This window comes from Suncus etruscus, chromosome 2, assembly GCF_024139225.1.
Source record: "Suncus etruscus isolate mSunEtr1 chromosome 2, mSunEtr1.pri.cur, whole genome shotgun sequence".
NCBI classification, from domain to species: domain Eukaryota; kingdom Metazoa; phylum Chordata; class Mammalia; order Eulipotyphla; family Soricidae; genus Suncus; species Suncus etruscus.
In genome coordinates, this window is record NC_064849.1 from 97,570,160 (window position 1) to 97,591,331 (window position 21,172).

General features: G+C 40.1%; 1 protein-coding gene and 1 non-coding gene across 2 annotated transcripts in view; one reads left to right on the forward strand and one right to left on the reverse strand.

Annotated features, from left to right (window-relative positions):
- Window positions 1-1,086: 1,086 nt before the first annotated feature.
- The window catches only part of DNAJC21 (DnaJ heat shock protein family (Hsp40) member C21), a 31,084-nt gene continuing 10,998 nt past the window's right edge, over window positions 1,087-21,172 (reverse strand). Inside the window, 7 exon segments of the mRNA XM_049767687.1 lie at window positions 1,087-1,566; window positions 2,677-2,749; window positions 5,138-5,307; window positions 13,238-13,283; window positions 14,793-14,951; window positions 17,036-17,123; window positions 20,787-20,938. Coding sequence (XP_049623644.1) covers window positions 1,402-1,566; window positions 2,677-2,749; window positions 5,138-5,307; window positions 13,238-13,283; window positions 14,793-14,951; window positions 17,036-17,123; window positions 20,787-20,938 — 853 coding nt within the window. The 3' untranslated portion in view covers window positions 1,087-1,401.
- On the forward strand, window positions 17,657-17,797 carry LOC126002990 (U4 spliceosomal RNA). Its single transcript, XR_007493549.1, has one exon. It is a non-coding gene; the product is annotated as a U4 spliceosomal RNA (small nuclear RNA).

Sequence of the window (21,172 nt, forward strand, 5' to 3'; positions counted from 1 at the left end):
TAGGGCTCATGCCTTGTACACATCTAACATGTATCTGTTGGGTTAACCCTAAAACAAAAACAAAAAAGACTTCTTGCTGACTTAGTCACTTGCCTATATTCACCTAAGATTTTCCATATTTATGTTTTTGTGTCACACCCAGTGACGCTTAGAGGCTACTCCTGACTTTGCTCTCAGGAATTCTTCCTGGCAGTGTTTGGGGGACCTATGGGATGCCAGAGATCAAACCCAGGTTGGACATATACAAGGATAGAGCCCTACCCACTATCCTCTAGCCCCTTTCCATATTCTTAACTAAATTAATCTTTTCTATAAAATAGATGGCATACATATAGGCCCTTTAAATGATCTTTCAGTAGAAATGTTTCCAGATTGACAGAAACAATAAATAAAACCTTGGGGTTTTGTTGTTTTGTGGCCACGCCTCAGGATTACTCCTGGCTCTGCACTCAAAAATTACTCTTAGTGGTCTTTGGGGGACCTAAAGGGATGTCAGCAATCAAACCTAGGTCAGAAAAGCACAGAGGATGTACCCAATTCCCTGTACTTAATCACCAGCATCTAAATAAAACACTTCTGAAATGGCAATAAAATAAAAGGCAGCACATATTCCTTGCTCGAGTCCATATATATTTGGAATCATCTGCTACCTTGATCCACAATGCTTTACAGCTGTCACCATGCATAAGGAGGAAGTGCCACAGAAACTCAATTGCTCCCACCTCCACAATTCAAACCAGAGAAGGAAATCAAAATATAAATCATGATGATAAATACCAGCAAATCTCAAAATCAAATCTACATAGGCACAACCCGAAGAGATCTTACTCTTTAAGCAAAACCATCTATACTGAATTAAGATTTCCATCTTTCATTGTTGGGGGGAAAGAGTGGAAAGGAGAAATACTGTAAACAAAAATATTATTCAGAAACAATTTTAAAATCAAAACTGGCATATCAGGTGAAAAAAAAGCCTGTGGCTATTATAAAATCAAGTGAGCTTTTTGACAAGTCACTAAGTATAAAAAATTTCAAACGTCCTGAATTTTATAATATGAAACTCATAAAATAAGAAAGAGGTATTAGTATGTGTTAAAATAATTTAATTTTCCCTGTACATTTCTGTTCACATAAGCCAACAGAAACAAAAAGTCATACTTTACAATATCCCTGTTTTGAGACAATCAAGTTAGTTAGGATGGCAAAAGTAGAATTTAATCACTAATGAAATGTTTAAAAATATATATATTAAACAAAAGAATGTTTTTTTACAAGATAAAAAATAATCTTCCACAATGCATTAAATTGCAGATCACGGAAATTTTTAACACTTTTGGATTTCAGTTCAATATTTGGTTTTAGAATCTAGACACAATCAAATAACAAGCGTTGGCAGAATTTCTATCTGTTTTTACGTTTCTCTTTCTTGCTCCGAGTACTTGCTACATTGGTTAAAGATGACGATGACGGTGCTCTGGCATGACCTGTAGCCTTAAGATGGTCAAAAAGTTTATTCCGGGATGGAAATTCACTATGGCAGGTGGTACAGCTGATGAGAACATCACTCTGAGAGGGGTAGAATACAAAACAAAGCCACAAATACAAATATTAGATGTTTAGAGTAGTGCGCTTTGATGTTTTCATTTACAATTTAAATATCAAGTAATTTGAAGATAAAAAAAATTTTCAGCACTGGCACAGTGCAGAAGGTAGGGCATTTGCTTTGCACAGGCAGAGCCGGGTTCATCCCTGGCATCCTATATGGTCCCAAATCTGCCAGGAGTAAATCCTGAGTGCAGTGCAAGGAGTAATCACTGAACATCTCCAGGTGTGGTCCCGAAACAAAACCAACCAACCAAACTCTACACAAAAAAGACATCTTACTAAACATGCTTAACAGAAATAGCCATTCTTGAGATTGAACTTCCATTAAAAATAAATATCAATATAACTTTTGGGGAAATTTTGTGTGTATTCCAGGCATGCATCCCATCCTTCTGAGTTATTTCTCCAGCCCCCAAAGATCTAAAGGAACTCAATCAGCATGACCCCATGACATACATGGTTTTCTATTTTGTTTTTGGTTTGGGGCTACCTAGCTTTGAACTCAGATTATTCCATGGTGCTGGGGATTGATCCCAGGTCAGTGCATCAAAAAAGTAAGTGCCCTATCTGCTGTGCTAACCTTCCTGCTGTGCTATGGCTCTCAAGGCTTCCCATTTCAAGGTGGTAGAAAACAAAACAGTGACTATTATGACCTCAACTACCCTATACAACCAGGGTGCTACTGTTACTTAGGGGAAAAAGAGGGGCAATCCAGACACCATTCTACATTGTGACACAAAGCTGCTAGAGGCTCCACACTGCTTCAGTGGCCAGAGAGCCTTTTCAGAGACATGATTGCTTTACTCAGAACTCGAGTCTGGGAGCTAGAGATATAACACAGCGGTAGGGCATTTGCCTTTTCCTTGCATGCAGCCCACCCAGGACAGTGGTTCAATTCCTAGCATTCCATATGGTCTCCTGAGCCTGCCAGGTGCGTTTCTGAGCTCAGAGCCAAGGATAATCCTTGAGTGCTGCCGGGTGTGACCCAAAACCCCCCCAAAAAGAGTCTGGCCAAGATTATGTGGCTTGAACAAGATCTGCTGTGGTGCTGTGAGTACAAGTAAGACTTACCATTGTTTGCGGTTCAGTAGGTTTAACAGACTTTTTCACTTCTTTGGCTTTCTTTCCTTTGGATTTAGGAATACTGGAAAAGAAATAAAAGAATTCAGAGGAATCTAATAATAACATAACCCTTTTAATTATCATCTTGCTCCCAAGAAAATCCCAAAGATGGACAGGCACATTAGATTAGTGACACTAGTGATTTTCATGTCTCAAATAAATAACCTTAAAAAATAATTTTAAAGACCAAATTAAATACCAAATTTAGCAGAAAAAATTAAAAATGTTATTATAATAGTTAAAACAGCTAAAAAAATTTTTTTTTGGTTTTTGTTTGTTTTTGTTTTTTGAGCCACACCCAGCAGTGCTCAGAGGTTACTCCTGGCTATCTGCTCAGAAATAGCTCCTGTCAGGCACGGGGGGACCATATGGGACACCAGGATTCGAACCAACCACCTTAGGTCCTGAGTCGGCTGCTTGCAAGGCAAACGGCACTGTGCTATCTCTCCGGCCCCTTTTTTTTGTTTTTTGGGTCACACCCAGCAGCACTCAGGGATCACTCCTGGCACTTTGCTCAGAAATCACTCCTGGCAGGCTTGGGGGACCATATGGAATGCCGGGATTCAAACTACTGTCCTTCTACATGCAAGGCAAGTGCCCTACCTCCAGGCTATCTCTCTGGCCCCTAAAACAGCTGAAAATTTAAGAGCCCTAAGTATATCTTAATTTTATACTGCATGCTTTTATAAAAAATAAAAGCACTTAATACTCTATTTATTGAAACAAATCAGTTTCATAGACAATCAGTAGAACCTGATATACTATGAGATTATGTGGTTGCCCCCAAAAATTTCTTAAACTTATACAATTTGTAAACATACTAATAATTCTACAATTAAATGAGAAAAATAAACTTTTTTTTGTATTTTTGGACTACACCCAGCAGAGTTCAGGGGTCACTTTTGGCTCTGATCTCAGGAATTACTCCAAGAGGTACTTAGGGACCACATGGAATGCCAGGATCAAATCCAGGTTTGCCATTTGCAAGACAAGCATTCTCAGAGCTTATAATAAATAATAAATATGCTTAAATATATTTTCCATAAAATTCAATTTGCTTGTTAACTGGAGAGATAGTACCGTGGGTAAAGCACTTGCCTTGTAAATGACAACCTGTGTTCAATACCTGGAATCCCGTGGGGACCCATGTGTAGAGCCAGGATTAAGCCCTGAGTGTCAGCAAGTGTGGCCACAAAATATAAAACAAACCAAAACTGAATTTCTTAATAAGAGATTCTTTCTAGTCTCTCTCTCTCTCTCCCTTTTTTCTCTCTCCTCTCTCCTCTCCCTCTTTTATCTCTCCTTCTCTTTTCTCTCTCTCCCTCTCCTTCTTTTCTCTCTCCCTCTCCCTCTTTTCTCTCTCTCTCCCCCTCCACATACCCCATCTGTCTGTCATATTTTCTTGTTTCTCAGCCACAGCTGGCTGTCCTCAGGTGACCATATTGTGGTACTGGGGATCAAAGTAGGGCAAGCTATATGCAAATCAAGCCTCTTTCCTCCTATGCCTCTAGCACAGTAGGGATTTTTGTTTCTTGGCAGGGTAGGGGGTCTGTGTGCCACACCTAGCAGTATTCAGGACTTTTAACTCTGCACTAAGGAATTACTTCTGACAGTGCTCAGGGGACCATATGGGATACTGGGGGATCGAACTCAAGTTGCCAAATCCTTGGATTTGAATTTTCTTTTCCCCTTCGGATTTTCTTTTCCTTTCTATTTTGTTGGTGGTGGTGATGGTTTTTTGTTTTGTTTTGTTTTGTTTCGTTTTGGGGGGGGTCACACCAGCGGTGCTCAGGGGTTACCCCTGGCTCTGCACTCAGAATTCATTCCTGGCAGGCACAGGGGACCATATGGGTTGCCAGGATTCAAACCACTGTCTTCCTGCATGTAAGGCAAACGCCCTACCACTGTGCTATCTCTTCAACTCCCAGTGATGGTTTTTGAGCTTGAGCTACACCCAGCTGTGCTCAGAGCTTACTCCTGGTCCTGTGTTTAGCAATCACTCCTCGTGGAAACCATATGAGATGCTGGGGATTAAACCTGGGTCAGCCAAGTGCAAAGCAAATGCCCTACCCACTGTACCATAACACTTCAGTCCCCCTAGGCATTTTCTTAAAAGATCATGTCCTGGGCAGGAGAGAGGTCCACAGGTTGAGCACAGGATGTGCATGTTCTTTTCCAAGAACCACATGGCCTCCGAGCACTGCTAGGAGAAACTTTTGAGCAATGAGTTGGGAGTAGCTACTCCATAAAACAACTCTGAGGGTAGTGTTCTAGCACTTTCTTTCCAATATATATATGAGGACTTGATGATTAAGTAATGGATAACATCTACTTGGTCAGTCACGAGAAATATTTATTGCTACAGTAAACATACGAATCTTGACTACTTATACAAGCAACTGTGACCAACCTTTTAGCTTCACTTTTGGGGTCATCACAGAGTTCTACTATCTCCTTAGCACTTATGTTTTCTTTGGGATGATCTTCCAATTCTTTGGCATTATCTTGAATTAAATTGGCATCTTCTGGATCAATCTTTAGTTCTTCAGGTCCATTTTCATTTAGACTATCACCAACATCCTAAGTATGAAAACATGTGTACCATTACAAACACTGTGAGACTGGTGTTGACCCTGATGATATCGGTATACTCTGCTAGGAATGTACACTCAGGAAATAAAAAGATAAAGCAAATACAATTTTTTTAAAAAAATTTGCTTATTTTTGTTTTGTGACCACACCCAGTGATGATAAGGGCTTACTCCTGGCTCTGTTATCAGTGACATTACTGGTAGGGCTCAGGGGACAAGATGAGGTACCAGGAACTGAATCTGAATTGGACGTGTACATGACCTACCAGCTATTACCATTTCTCTGCCTCTAGAGCAGATGCAGTATTGTTACTGTCAATATCATTAGTAAATTGAAGGAAAATTAGGAAAAAAACTCACAAAACTTTCAGTAAGTAAATGGCTGAATACAAGAAGGACAATTAGGGCAATACAGTTCCTCATATATATATATATATATATATATATATATATATATATATATATATATATATATATATATATATATATATATATATATATCAATAGTATAGTGGGTAGGACACTTGCTTTGCATTCAGAGGACCCAGGTTCAATCCCTGGCAGCACATACAGTCCTTCAATCCTCACCAGGAGATCCTAAACACAGAGCCAAGAGTAAGTCCTGAGCACTGCTGGGTGTAGCCCAAAAATAAACACAAAAATTATGTTTCCAGGATGGGGAGGTAGCTCAGGAGACCAGAGGCAGGTTTTGCATTCAGATCTAGGTTTGACACCAGGCACAGCAGAATCCCTGAGCACCAAGCTGGGTGTTGCCATGAATCACCACTGGGTATGCTTCTTCCCAACCCCCAAAATTCATGTTTCCAAAACACTGGTTCAATTAGAATTGTACTAGCAAAAACAGAAGAAAATTGTATATATGCAATTATATACATGTAAAATATATAGGTAAGTTCAATATCCCTCCCTCTTTCTTGCCTATATTGCTGTCCTAATTCAATATTCATAGGGAAAAATTAGGGGAAGAGTAGATACATTTCTATTCTTTCAAAATAATCTACAATAAGCAACTATATTTCTAGTTAAGAGGAAATAAAACACAAGAGAAATCCTCAAACATATGCCCTAAATGGAACTTTGGGGGGAAACAAAGGGGGTAACATTTTACTCATCTGCTTTTTCCCTCTCTTCCTCCCTGTCTTCCTTCTCAGCACACACCCTTGCCCAGCTGTTTGTTATACACCATGACCCATATCCACAACAGCCTCTTCATATTTAAGATATGATGCTGACGCCCTCTCACATGATCCAAAGCCACATTCTAACAGTGCTCTTCCTTGAAAACAACCCCTCGTAAGGAGTTATGATCAAGAAACACACAGATCATTCAGCTATATTTCTCTCAACTCTTCTTTATTGGAACAATATCTTTACGGTTTCTCATTCAGTATACCAACAACTACTGATTACTTTGTGGGATGGCCCACAGCTTGTTTCTTTCCTCCTCTAGCAAGAATATAAAGACAATGCAGTGTCCTTGTCAACAGGTTATACCAAGAGATAAAATATGTCTGTTCCATTTTTTAGTGATTAAATTGATTGTCAGGTTAAGTGTCTGCTGCCAGATTTTCCCCTTTTACCTTCTTCCCTTTCGAATAAGTAGTTCTCAGCATTGATTCCTGAGCCACCTATTTGTTACAAAGGTGAGTGCACAGCAGTTATTTTTCTACATCCACTCACAGCCTTCTGTCAGGGCTTCCCTACCATCTCCTTTTAGTTTTTAGGCACAAAGTTACATAGTATTTCAAAAAAATCAATGTTAGTAAACTGATTGACACTATTCTTTATATTCTTTAATATATTTTTATTTAAACACCTTGATTACATACATGATTGTGTTGTTTGGGTTTCAGTCATGTAAAGAACACCACCCATCACCAGTGTAACATTCCCATGACCAATGTCCCAAGTCTCCCTGCTCCCTACCCAACCCCCGCCTAGACAGGCTTTCTATTACCTTCATACATTCTCATTATTAGGATAGTTCGAAATGTAGTTATTTCTCTAACAAAACTCATCCCTGTTTGTGATCAGCTTTATGAGGTGAGCTGTAACTTCCAGCCCTTCTCTCTTTTGTGTCTGAAAATTATTTCAAGAATGTCTTTCATTTTTCTTAAAACCCATAGATGAGTGAGACCATTCTGCATTTTTCTCTCTCTCTCTGACTTATTTCACTCAGCATAATAGATTCCATGTACATACATATATAGGAAAATTTCATGACTTCATCTCTCCTGACAGCTGCATAATATTCCATTGTGTATATGTACCACAGTTTCTTTAGCCATTCGTCTGTTGAAGGGTATCTTGGTTGTTTCCAGAGTCTTGCTATGGTAAATAGTGCTGCAATGAATATAGGTGTAAGGAAGGGGTTTTTGTATTGTATTTTTGTGTTCCTAGGGTATATTCATAGGAGTGGTATAGCTGGATCGTATGGGAGCTCAATTTCCAGTTTTTGGAGGAATCTCCATATCACTTTCCATAAAGGTTGAACGAGACGGCATTCCCACCAGTAATGGATGAGTTCCTTTCTCTCCACATCACCGCCAACACTGTTTATTCTCATTCTTTGTGATGTGTCCCAATCTCTGTGGTGTGAGGTGGTACCTCATAGTTGATTTGATTTGCATCTCCCTGATGATTAGTGATGTGGAGCATTTCTTCATGTGTCTTTTGGCCATTTGTATTTCTTCTTTGTCAAAGTGTCTGTCCATTTCTTCTCCCCATTTTTTGATGGGATTAGATGTTTTTTTCTTGTAAAGTTCTGTCAGTGCCTTGTATGTTTTGGAGATTAGCCCCTTATCTGATGAGTATTGAGTGAACAGTTTCTCCCACTCAGTGGGGGGGCTCTTGTATCCTGGGTGCTATTTCCTTTGAGGAGCAGAAGCTTCTCAGCTTAATATATTCTCATCTGTTAATCTCTGCTTTCACTTGCTTGGAGTGTGCAGTTTCCTCTTTGAAGATACCTTTAGTCTCAATGTCCTGGAGTGTTTTACCTACATGTTGTTCTATATATCTTATGGTTTCAGGTCTGATATCGAGGTCTTTCATCCATTTGGATTTTACCTTTATACATGAGGTTAACAAGGGTCTAAGTTCAATTTTTTGCAAGTGGCTAGCCAGTTATGCCAACACCACTTGTTGAAGATTTCGCTCCATTTAGGATTTCTTGTTCCTTTATCAAAAATTAGGTGATTGTATGTCTGGGGAACATTCTCAGTATTCAAGCCTATTCCACTGATCTGGGGTCCTGTCTTTATTCCAATACCATACTGTTTTGATAACTATCGCTTTGTAGTACAGTTTAAAGTTGGGAAAAGTAATTCCTCCCATATTCTTTTTCCCAATGATTGCTTTAGCTATTCTAGGGTGTTTATTGTTCCAGATGAACTTCCTAAGTGTTTGATCCACTTCTTTAAAGAACGTCATGGGTATCTTTAGAGGGATCACATTAAATCTGTATAATGCCTTGGGGAGTATTGCCATTTTGATGATGTTAATCCTGCCAATCCATGAGCAGGGTATGAGCTTCCATTTCCACGTGTCCTCTCTTATTTCTTGGAGCAGAGTTTTATTTGTATAGGTCCTTCACATTTTTAGTCAAGTTGATTCCAAGATATTTGAGTTTGTGTGGCACTACTGTGAATGGGGTTATTTTCTTAATGTCCATTTCTTCCTTATTACTATTGGTGCATAGGAAGGCCATTGATTTTTGTGTGTTAATTTTGTAGCATGCCACCTTGCTATATGAGTCTATTGTTTCTAGAAGCTTTTTGGTAGAGTCTTTAGGGTTTTCTAAGTAGAATATCATGTTATCTGCAAACAGCAAGAGCTTGACTTCTTCCTTTCCTATCTGGATTCCCTTGATATCTTTTTCTTGCCTAATCACTATAGCAAGTACTTTCAGTGCTATGTTGAATAGGAGCGGTGAGAGAGGACAGACTTGTATTGTGCCAGAATTTAGAGGGAAAGCTTTTAGTTTTTCTCCATTGGGGATATTTGCCTCTGGCTTGTGGTAGATGGCCTTAACTATATTGAGAAAGGTTCCTTTCATTCCCATCTTGCTGAGAGTTTTAATCAAGAATGGGTGTTGGACCTTATCAAATGCTTTCTCTGCATCTATTGATATGATCATGTGATCTTTATTTTTCTTGCTGTTAATGTTGTGTATTATGTTGATAGATTTATGGATGTTAAATCATCCTTGCATTTCTGGGATGGTCATAGTGGATGATCTTCTTAAATGAAGTATTGAATCCTATTTGCCAGGATTTTATTGAGGATCTTTGCATCTGTGTTCATCAGGGATATTGGTCTGTAATTTTCTTTTTTGGTAGCATCTCTGTCTGGTTTAGTTATCTAGGTGATGTTGGCTTCATAAAAGCTATTTGGAAGTGTTCCCGTTTCTTCGATTTTATGAGAGTCTTGCCAGGATTGGTAGTAGTTCCTCTTGAAAGGTTTGAAAGAATTCATTATTGAATTCATCTGGGCCTGGGCTTTTGTTTTTGGGCAGACATTTGATTACTGTCTTAATTTCCAAAGTAGTGATGGGGTTGTTTAGATATGCTACATCCTCTTCATTCAACCATGGAAGGTTCTCATTTTTAGTGGCATAGACTTTTTCAAAGTAGTTTCTGATTACCCTTTGAATCTCTGCCATATCAGTAGTGATCTCTCCTTTTTCATTCCTAATACGAGTTATCGAGTTTCTCTTTCTCTTTGTTAGTTTTGCCAGTGGTCTATCAATTTTGTTTATTTTTTCAAAGAACCAACTTCTGCTTTCATTGATCTTTTGGATTGTTTTTCGGGTTTCCACTTCATTGATTTCTGCTCTCAGCTGTGTTATTTCCTTTTGTCTCCCTATTTTTGGTTCCTTTGGTTGAGCACTATTCTTTATGATGACTCAAATTTTCCCTACTTTAACAGACATTAGGTACTTCTGATGTACCCCATGAATTTATGAACACTTCCTTAGAGTCTAGCATGAGATGATCCAGCTCATCTGTCCTCTCAGTATCCCAGTAAGGAAATCAGCCTCTCCTCCATGGATCAAGCTCCAGTTGCTTTCACTGAGGAAGGGGATGGACCAGGTATGTGAGGAGTCACTGCTGTCTGATACTGCTTCTCTACCCTTTCAGTTTACAATGCTAGCACAGACAGGCATCTGACAATCATGAGCGCAGATCACCGTTTCCAATTCTTTTATTCCAACCCCACTGTTCCTTTTCCTTTCCTTCAGCCTCTCTCCCCCTCCTCCCATCAGCTACATGCATAGGAATTACTTTACCTGATGTATTCTTTTTGACCTCTTTCCCTCAAGATCTTATAGTATAATATAGGGGCTAGAACAATAGTACAGCAGGTAGAGCACATGCCTGGCATGTGGTTGACCTGGATTTGATCCCCGATGCCAAATATGGTTTCCAGAGCATCACCAAGAGTAATTTCTGAGTTCAGGGACAGGAGTAACTCCTGAGTATTGCCAGTTGTGGCTCCAAAACAAAAAGTACAACATACCACACCACCAAAATATACTAACGAAAAGTCAAAAGTCTTTCCTTTAAGGTTGTTCTCTTTAAAACAGATGACATATACTGGCCACCAATTCTTCCTAGATTAATGTGGTCCAGGCTGAAAACTATAGGACCTTCTCACAGTGGATGAGGGCAGATTCCCCATTATGCATGAGGCCACAGCAGCCAAATGCCACCCATCCCCTACAACTTGAACAAAAAAAGCCCAGTTTACAACTTAACCATATCAAACTGCCACACCACCAAGAATGTTTCAGATCTGGATCATGCAGTCACTTGACACCGATATTTCATAGTAATGTTAGCCCAGAAGGATCAACAAATCTGATGTGAAAGTCTACATAGTTACATAGAAGATCACCAAGCTCAGTGAGCCTAAATAGTGATGAAGAAGGCTCAACTGGCACCAGCTCAAGGAATTAAGACACTGACTTTAGTAACACTATAGAGATATGGGACAAAGTGGTGGCGCAAGTGGGTAGGGCATATATATGCCTTTCACGAACTGCAGAGACAGCAGTTCGATCCTTCGGTGTCCCTTATGGTCCCCAAGCCAGGAGCGATTTCTGAGCACAGAGCCAGGAGTAACCCGAGTGCCACCAGGTGTGGCCCAAAAACAAAAAAACAAAACAAACATTATAAAGGGGCTGAAGAGATAGCATGGAGGTAGGGCATTTGCCTTGCATGCAGAAGGATGGTGGTTTGAATCCTGGCATCCCATATGGCCCTCTGAGCCTGCCAGGAGCAATTTCTGAGCGTAGAGCCAGGAGTGATCCCTGAGCCAAGTGTGATTCCCCCCACCTAAAAAAAAAAAAAAAAACACTATAGAGATATAACTAATATTTCAAATTAACCCTTGTTTATCTAAGTTTTGATAATTTCATTTGCTTTTATGTTGTAACAAAAAATATAAAATAATTTTAGTTTAGCTTCAAGGGGGCAGGTTAAAATCTTGGGGTAGGAAACTGGGACTACTAGTGGAGGGAGGTCACAGTGGTGGTGAGATTGGTGTTGGGACAATTTTAATGTCTGAAATAATTATTAACATCTTAATAACATGGTGTTATCATTAAAAAGTCAAATAAAAAAGAATAAAAGAATAAAAGAACACCATGTTGGGTGTTCAGATTAAAGAGTTCAAAAGTTAACTTGAATTAATTTTTTCCTTTTTGTTGAGTCATTCTGTTGACAGTGAATTTTAGCTTTTTGAGATTCCTTTTATAATTTTCATTGGTTTTGCAATTATAGTTGACTATTCAGAAAACTCTCCCAATTAAAAATTTCATGATTTTTCCATACTTGTTCCCTGTTCTCTAATCTGACAGTGTATGTCTCCATATTACCTTCCCCTTCAAAGAATAATAGGGGAAGCCAAAGAGACAACTCAGGGGGTAAGATGCTTTTTAAATGGTCCACCCAGGTTTGCTCCTCGGCCCCTACAAGGAGTGATACTGGAATACAGAGTCAGGGGTAAGCCTTGAGCACAACTGCATGTGGACCCCCCCCAATAAAAAAAGATTAAAAAGTTAAAATATATATTATATGTAATATATATGCGCTTAAAAATGCAAAAAAATAGGTACTAAAGAAAATCTGATTTGTACTGAGCTTTCTCAATGATAAAATCAGAAACTACAGACAAAATGTTTAGAGAAAAATACAGTCGAGAGAAAAAAATAGGGTAGTCAATTAAAGCATTTTCAACAGTAAGAATTACAAGTAATGTTTTTACATGTGTGATCTTCTTTGGATTTAGTCCTTATTCTAATCATTCTGACACATGGAAGAGAGAAAATGTTCTGAAAAATAATTGTTATAGTTTCTATGCGAGCAAGATGGTCTGAGTCATTTTATAAAAGGAACATTTAACTCACTACATAGTTTTATAACTGAGGCTTCAAATTCTACAACATAATTGTATATATATATATATTGGTTTTATATATTTATATAAAATATTATATATATACATATATATATAATATATTGGTTTTTGGGTCACACCCGGCAGTGCTCAGGGGTTACTCCTGGCTCTATGCTCAGAAATCATTCCTGGCAGGCTCGGGGGACCATATGGTATGCCGGGATTCGAACCACCATCCTTCTGCATCTAAGGCAAACACCTTACCGCTGTGCTATCTCTCCGGCCCCACACATACAAGATTTTTAAACAGCCAGCTATAGTGAATAAATTAACCTGCATGAATAAAAGAGGAGAAATGCACTACAGTAACTATTTTCAACTTTTTTTTATTAAGTCTTATAGTCAACATTAAAATGAGAGTGAAAATTCTCTCATTGACCCGGTGTATGTCCCCAAAATATTATGTTTGATATTTAATATCAGAAAACTTTTAAACATACCTGTGCTAGAGGTTTCTGTTTCTTTTTTTTCTGCTTCTTAGAAAGCCTGGAAATAAATATAAATCAGAACATCAAATACTTGGCTTTGGAAAAATTTAATAAGTAGAAAGAAAAAATACTGGAAGATGATGAGCCTTAGAAAAGAAGTCTTTATGGAAAACAATATGAAGATTTCTCAATAAACTAGAAATTAAGCACCCATATGATCCAGCTATAACACACACACACATACACACACACACACACACACACACACACACGCACGCACACACACACGCTCTGGAAACAACCAAGCTACCCTTCAACAGATGAATGGCTAAAGAAACTGTGGTACATATACACAATGGAATATTATGCAGCCATCAGGAGAGATGAAATTTCCTATACATGGATGGACATGGAAACTATTATGCTGAGTGAATTAAGTCAGAGGGAGATAGAAAGACACAAAATAGTCTCACTATCTATGGGTTTTAAGAAAAATAAAAGACATTATTGTAATAATATCCGGACAATAGAGATGAGGGCTGGAAGAACCAGTCCATGATAGGAAGCTCACCACAAAGAATGGTGAGTGCAGTTAGAGAAATAACTATCATGACAATGTTAATTGTTAGAGAAGTAGAATGCCTGTCTTGAACACAGGCAGGGGGTGGGGAGGAGGGAGATGGTAGACATTGGTGATGGGAATGTTGCACTGATGAAGGGGTATTCTTTTTATGACTGAAACCCAACTATAAACATGTTTGCAAATCATGGTGCTTAAAGATATTATTAAAAAAATAAAATAAAAGAAAGAAAAATAAAACAGCAGAGTAACAGAATAAAATCTTTTTGGGGGATGGGAGGGTGTGGATTCCATACCTGGCTGAATTCCATATGTTGTGCCAGGGACAGAACCTGGGTCGGTTGAGTACAAAGTAAGTGCCCTTCCCACTGTATCTATCCAGCCCCAGGATAACATTTTTGACATAAACATGCAACCCCTGAAAAAAATGTTGATTCTCCAGTACCCCTTACGTTTTCCCAAGCACCAGCATGAATGATCTGTGAGCAGAGCTGGGAGCAAGCAGTGAGCACAGGGGGCTCAAAACCAACCAACCAACCAAACAAACAAACAAACAAACAAAAACCAGCATAGAAATGTAGTGTCTAGATGTCATCTCCAAAGCTTTACTTCTTAAACTGTGAATTCATGTGGGGTCATGTAAAAATAACCAGAGTGATAGCACAGAGGATGCTTTGTATGCAACTGACCCGGGTTCTATCCCCGGTATTCCATATGGTCCCCTGAGCTTGTCAGGAGTAATTTCTGAGCACTTCTGGGTGTGGGCCCCCCCCCCAAAAAAAAAAACCCAAAAACAAAAAAAGTGGGGATGCTGAAAATGTGTTTCAAAATAAACTTACAATTCATTATCAATAAATGCCTGGCTTTTATACTTATTTTATATGCCCAAGGTCATGTCAACATTTCTTGGGTTTAGAAAGGGGCCAGAGTATAAAAGTTTAAGAAATCTGGCACTAAAGTATGTCTAGCAACATTTTTAGGAAGTACTTTTGCTTTGGTGCATCTTCAATTTCTTCCTCAGAACTGACATTCAATGGGTTTTCATCTGTGAGATGTCCTGAAAATTTTTCTTCCTCCTCCTCCAACTGTTGTTTTAACAAGGCAACCATTTCCCGATGCTTCTTAGATTTTTCATGATTCTTCATTCTGAAAGAAGAGTCTATGTGAGTAACTACAAGACTGATGAGAGGCGTAATACCCAAATAATGCTGATGGAGAAGCACAACCCTGTGAGTTCCATTCACGCTTTTCCTTGCTAGTGACACAAGAGAACAAGAATGCAACAGAGAGAGCTGTGGAGCTCTTGGGCTGCAGGATCATGGAAGATTTTGACTACTTTTTTTTTTTTTTTTTTTGGTATTTGGTTTTTGGGTCACACCCAGCAGCATTCAGGGGTTACTCCTGGCTCTACACTCAGAAATCTCTCCTGGCAGGCTCAGGGGATCATATGGGATGCGGGGATTCAAACCATCATCCTTCTGTATGCAAGGCAAACACTCTACCTCCATGCTATCTCTCTGGCCTACTTTGACTACCTTTTTTTGGCTGTACTTCAGCACCACTCCTCCTCCTCCCTCTGTCCTCTTGGTTTTAAATGTTCTCTACGTTTTTCCAAGTTCTCTGTATTTAATTTTCTTTCTTTCTTTTTTTTTTCCATATTTAATGTTCTAACTTAGAATCCAAGCCATCTCTACTGCTTCCTCTCACTCACCATTTGCTAAGTACTTATGTATCTCAGGTCCCTCTAAGGCCCGTCTGAGATGACAAAGAAATGACAGGACAACAGTGGAGCTGGAAAGGATGACCTGGAGGTAGCCTTGAAGGGGAAGGGCAAGCAATCCAACTACCTCTAGGTTTCCACAGCCATCTCTCAACTCCAACCAAACCCTTGACCCGCTCCAGGGGAGTTCAGACAGAGCTATATCGGGTCCAAATCTATAAGCAATGTCCATTTCACTGTGAATATAAAGGAAGAAGGACCCCATCACAAAACAGTTTTGATAACTATTAGGCCACCAGTCATAAGGAGAAACCCCATATCACCATCCACTGTCCTCTACTCGGACAGAGTTTGGATGGATACTCCTGTTTCTCACTAAATTTCTCCTTCAGACCAAAGCTCCTTGAAGAGATAGAAATATCGTATGTCAGAAAGTAAGTGCTGGAAGAATGACAGTGTTATGTCAAAAGGGAAGTGGGGATGCTGGAGAATCCAGGGGTAGAGCGCTTTCCTTGGGCACAGCTAACATGGGTTCAATTCCTGGCACCCTAGATAGTTCCCCGGGACTCACCAGGAGTGATCCCTAAACACAGAGGCAGAGGCAGAAGTAACCCCAATTCCCAACACCCTCCCCTAAAGAAAAGGAAAGAAGAACCAGGTGGGAAATATGAAGATGAAAAGGGCAGTAAGGAATTATAAAACATGGGGATGGGTATGTATAATGTTCTAATAATAAGAGGAAAACAAACAGGGGAAGGAACTCATTTCCAGCAAGTCAAATCAAGCCCAGAATAGAGCACTGAAAAAGCCTCACTGGAGATTATCAGTGAAACCATTGTGGGGGCTACACCTAAGAGAGAAATTCTGAGAAAGTGTTTTGGGTTTTTTGTTTGTTTGCTTCTAATTTAGGACCACACCCAGTGGTGCTCAGAGCTTACTTCTGGTAGTACTAAGGGACCATGTGGGGTACTGGGATTTCAACCAAGACTAGCTATGTATGATCCAAGAGTTTTAAAGGATCTCTCAAAAGTGGAGACATGCACCAGACAGAATCTGTCACCAAAGAGAAACACTGGAAAATACAATGATTGTGCAAAAATAGCATTCAAAGGTAAGCAGGCAGGTACTGCATGCTACAAAGCCATGATATAACAATGCATTTATGGTTTTCTAGTCAGGAAAGCAAAACTGGGATCTTATCAAGAAGAAACAAATGCAGAATGAGAATCATTCATTTAACAAAAATGTATTTTAAAGGGTAAGTATTCTGAATGGCCAAAAACAAGGAACTGGTCTAGATTCAATCACATAAAGGAGAAATAAGATCCCATAATGGATCTGAAATCACAATGTGTGGGTGGGTGGGTTGGGGCAGGATATTATTTAGAACATTAAAAAAAAGGGCCAACTGACAAATTGAAATATGGGCAGTAAATCAGAGTAAAGCACTGTCTTCAGTGTTCCACTTGGCCTCAAAAGCAAAGGCTGAGTTCAAAGCTAAGACACTTACGCCTTTTCTGTCTTGAAAGACTTGTCACACGCAGGGCAGTAAAGGTCATCATATATCTCAGCATCCTCAGTATCATCACTGTCTTGACCTGTGGGAGGGAAGTCTAGTATGAGAATCTCCACTGAAAACACAAATCTAGACCCAGGAGCAAATGATGTTCTTTAGTAACAGTCTCAAACTGCATGCAAATAAGAAGCTAACAGTTCCTTTTTCTTTCTCGTTAAACAAAAAGACAATGACACTATCCTGAGATTTGAGTGGTCTTTTAAAAAGCAGTGAGAGGGGCCTAAGAGAGAGTACACTGGGTAGAGTGATTGCTTTACAAGAGTTAAATCCATGGTACCCTAAATGGTCTCCTGAACCCCACCAGGAGTGATTCCTGAGAGCAGAGCCAGGACTAATCCTGAGCAATGAGGTATAGCCCCAAAATCACAACAATAACTAATTTCAATTCACAATGTTTATACAATCTACTATTATAAACAAGTAAACTATCTTTTATTGACTGGTGAAGGAATAATAAAGATCACAAAGCATCTTTTTCATTTCTATATTTTGGTCCTCTTTGATTAATCAAAGTCAGTACTGACTATTGGACTTGATGTTAAAATCTGGACCTAAAGCTTTGCACAGTGGCAGTATCATTGCCAATGAGGTTTATCCGAGGCGCGATTATTGCTAATTAAAAACTTTTCCCAATACCCCGCCATGATGACTTGAAATATAGTCAGCATTGGCAATTTTTGACAGTCTCTACAGAGACTGAAAAAAAAAAAATATCTGGACCTAAAAAGGACCAAACATCCTCAGGTACAGCTTTTCAGAGGATTGTTTCCTCACCACTACGATGGAAATAATTGATGGGCAAGCCGTCCATATTAAGAGTTACTAGGTGGGGCCTGGAGAGATAGCACAGCGGCATTTGCCTTGCAAGCAGCCGATCCAGGACCAAAGGTGGTTGGTTCGAATCCCGGTGTCCCATATGGTCCCCCGTGCCTGCCAGGAGCTATTTCTGAGCAGACAGCCAGGAGTAACCCCTGAGCACCGCCGGGTGTAGCCCAAAAAACAAAAACAAACAAAAAAAAGAGTTACTAGGTGAACATCAAAAGAAAGTATGTGTGGCTGGAGTGGTGGCACAAGCGATAGGATGCTTGCCTAGCACTCGGCTGACCCAGGACAGACCATGGTTCAATCCCCCAGCATCCCGTATGGTCCCCCAAGCCAGGAGCAATTTCTGAGCACATAGCCAGGTGTAATCCCTGAGCGTCACTGGGTGTGGCCCCAAAGTCAAAAACCAAAATGAAAATAAGAAGCACATATGGTTTACTTTTCTTTTCTAAAGAAAACATGTATGTGAAATATTTACAAACAGGAAACTTATAAAATTAGGTCATCTCACATTTCCAAGGAACTTTTCCTCACAAACAGCTTCTGACTTATTCATAAAGCACTAATTTCTTTATCACTTTGTTTTATTTTATTTTGGCTTTTGGGCCACACCCAATGGCACTCGGGGGTTACTCCTCGCTCTGTTCTCAGAAATCACTCCTGGCAGACTTCAGGGACCATATGGGATGCTGGGGATTGAACCCAAGTCCGTCTCGAGTTGGCTGCATGTTAGACAAACATCCTACCTCTGTCCTATCACTCCGGCCCTCCTTATCACTTCTGACTAAATGAAAGTTGGTCATATCATCACGGGGCAATTTAATCTGAGAAGTACTATTTGCAGATAAAGTAAAAATCACTTTTCTCATAGAACAGCTAGGGACAGAAGGTAAAATCAGGTATTCTCAATGCCCACTCTTCACTTCAAGTGTTTAGTCACTTGCTTGTGCTTTAAGGAGGCAGAGATAAAACATCAGTGCACTGCGAGTCGCTAAATTAAGTTGAAACTGAAAGAAAAAAGTTAAAGTTATTTACAACTCCTCTGCACAAAATCAGCGTTCCTAAATTTAGCTGCTATTAAAGCTTATCTTACTGCTTACATGCACTGTGTGTATTGCTGAGTTGTGGTGGAGAGAGAGAGAGAGAGAGAGAGAGACATGTTAAGAGATATATATGAGAGAGAGAGATACTATGAATCAAACCCAGGGTTTCATACACATACAAAACACAAACTTGGTCACTTAGCTCTATCTGTAGCCCTAGTCAGTCATGGCATTTGTCATATTCATCAATCAGAAGCACAACTGCTTAAAACATTCAGAGGAGTTTGTTAATCAAATATCATAATTAGGCTATTTATATGGCTATATAGAGACTGTTTCCTCCATTTTCTTTAATTTTTTTAAACAATATTCCTCTTTTTATTGGTGCTGAGAATAAAACCCAGTATCTCTCTCACACATGAAAAGTGAGCACCCTACCATCGAGCCACATCCCCTAACCCCCACTATTTTCCACTTTAGTTTTCTGGGGTTTGGGGCCACACCCAATTGTACTGAGGTTACTTCTGTCTCAGCGCATGTTGTGTATGTAAATATTTTAGGGAATTATTATGTTACTGACCCTACCCTAAACAAAGGGGAAATTGTTGTGTATGTAAATATTTTAGGGGATTATCATGTTACTGACCCTACCCTGATGGTGATTGTGCCCTACCCTCGGGTGTGATCTGGCATTCTGCCCCCACCCTAGGGTGGTACCTGATTCTGTTTCCACCATTGGGTGGTACCTGACTCTGGGGGATAAAAAGAAGGGTCGGTGGAAGGCGAGAGGCTTTTGGCTGGAACTTATGCTGAGTCTTTGGACTTCAGTCTTGTCCACCGAATAAAGCTAGTATTTCCACAAGCCTGACTGTCTGCGAGCTGTTTACCTGCCGTTTCACCTCAGAACCATCGGCTGGACAGGGTGGCAGACGCGTGCTCTGAGCTGGAGGGGAAAGACCTTATCCTCCATCCCTCCATCAGTCAACCTCTTCAGGGGCTGACTTGCAATAAGCGCACAGGGATTATCAGTCCTGGTGGGCCTAGGGAATGATGGGTGTCCCCCACTTTGATAGTAGGAGACGTCACATACATTTTCTGCCTCCAACTTCACTTAAAAAACATACAAAGGGGCCAAGAGATAGTTGCTTTCTTCTTCATTGCTTAAACCAAATAAGCAGGATGGAAGCAGAAGCCAACAGCCTGGGTATCTGAAGGCACTCTTCCCTGTCCAGTGTGTGTCCTCAGATAAATCTTCTTACTTTGGTTCCCTTGACCTCCTTGTAAATCAAGGGGTTCTATGGAGGCTGGAGGGTTTGCTTTTGGCTATACTATGTCTCAATCTACTGAGGGCTACTCAGGGCTAAGGTATTTATTTATTTGACCCTAGTGCTATCCCTAGTACCACCTGGTTCCCTGAGTGCAGCAGGGCATGGCTTGAGGCTTCTGACCACTGCTGACACCCCAGTACTATAGGCCCAAGCAGTACCATGTTTTTGCATCGAGCCCAACCCTGGCCCACACATGTACCTAACTCTCTTGAGAGTGAACACTAAACTTCGAGTTGCCTCTGAGCACCACTGGGTGTGATCCCAAATGCTAATGAAACGGACAAGGCTGAACAGTAACTGGCAACACCGATCCTGGCAACAACCTGGCAGGTGTTTTCTGGGCCACCACTGCTCCGCCATTCCTGTTTTGACACCCACACCCTCTAAGTGGCACCTGTAACCATCTTGGTGCATGCACACACACACATACAGATACATACATACACAAGCAGGATTGATCATTTCTAAGACATCTTAGAAGGAAGAAGTTACCATCCTGTCCATCTCTGAGCTCATGTTCCTCAGCAGTCTCTTCCTCCGATCCGTCTCCAAATTCCTTTTCATAGCGTGCCTCCATCTCTCTGAGCTCCTTCTCCAAATCAGCCACCGTCATCCAGCTTTGTTCTTTGTACTGCTCTGCAAGTCTAGATACACACATAAGCTTCAGATAGGGCACACAGCTCCACCAGGGGTTTACATGGTTCTTGGCTTTAAAGCCCCACAAGCATATCTTCCTTCTTGCAATGGGCTCCTGACTCAAGCAGGTGAAGCCCCTGAAACATTTATTTCATTGTTCCACTTGGTGAATTAAGAAACAAAGAGAACAAAGCATCTTACTGAAAGTTTTCTGGCAATTTTACTTCAGAAATGTTTTAAAT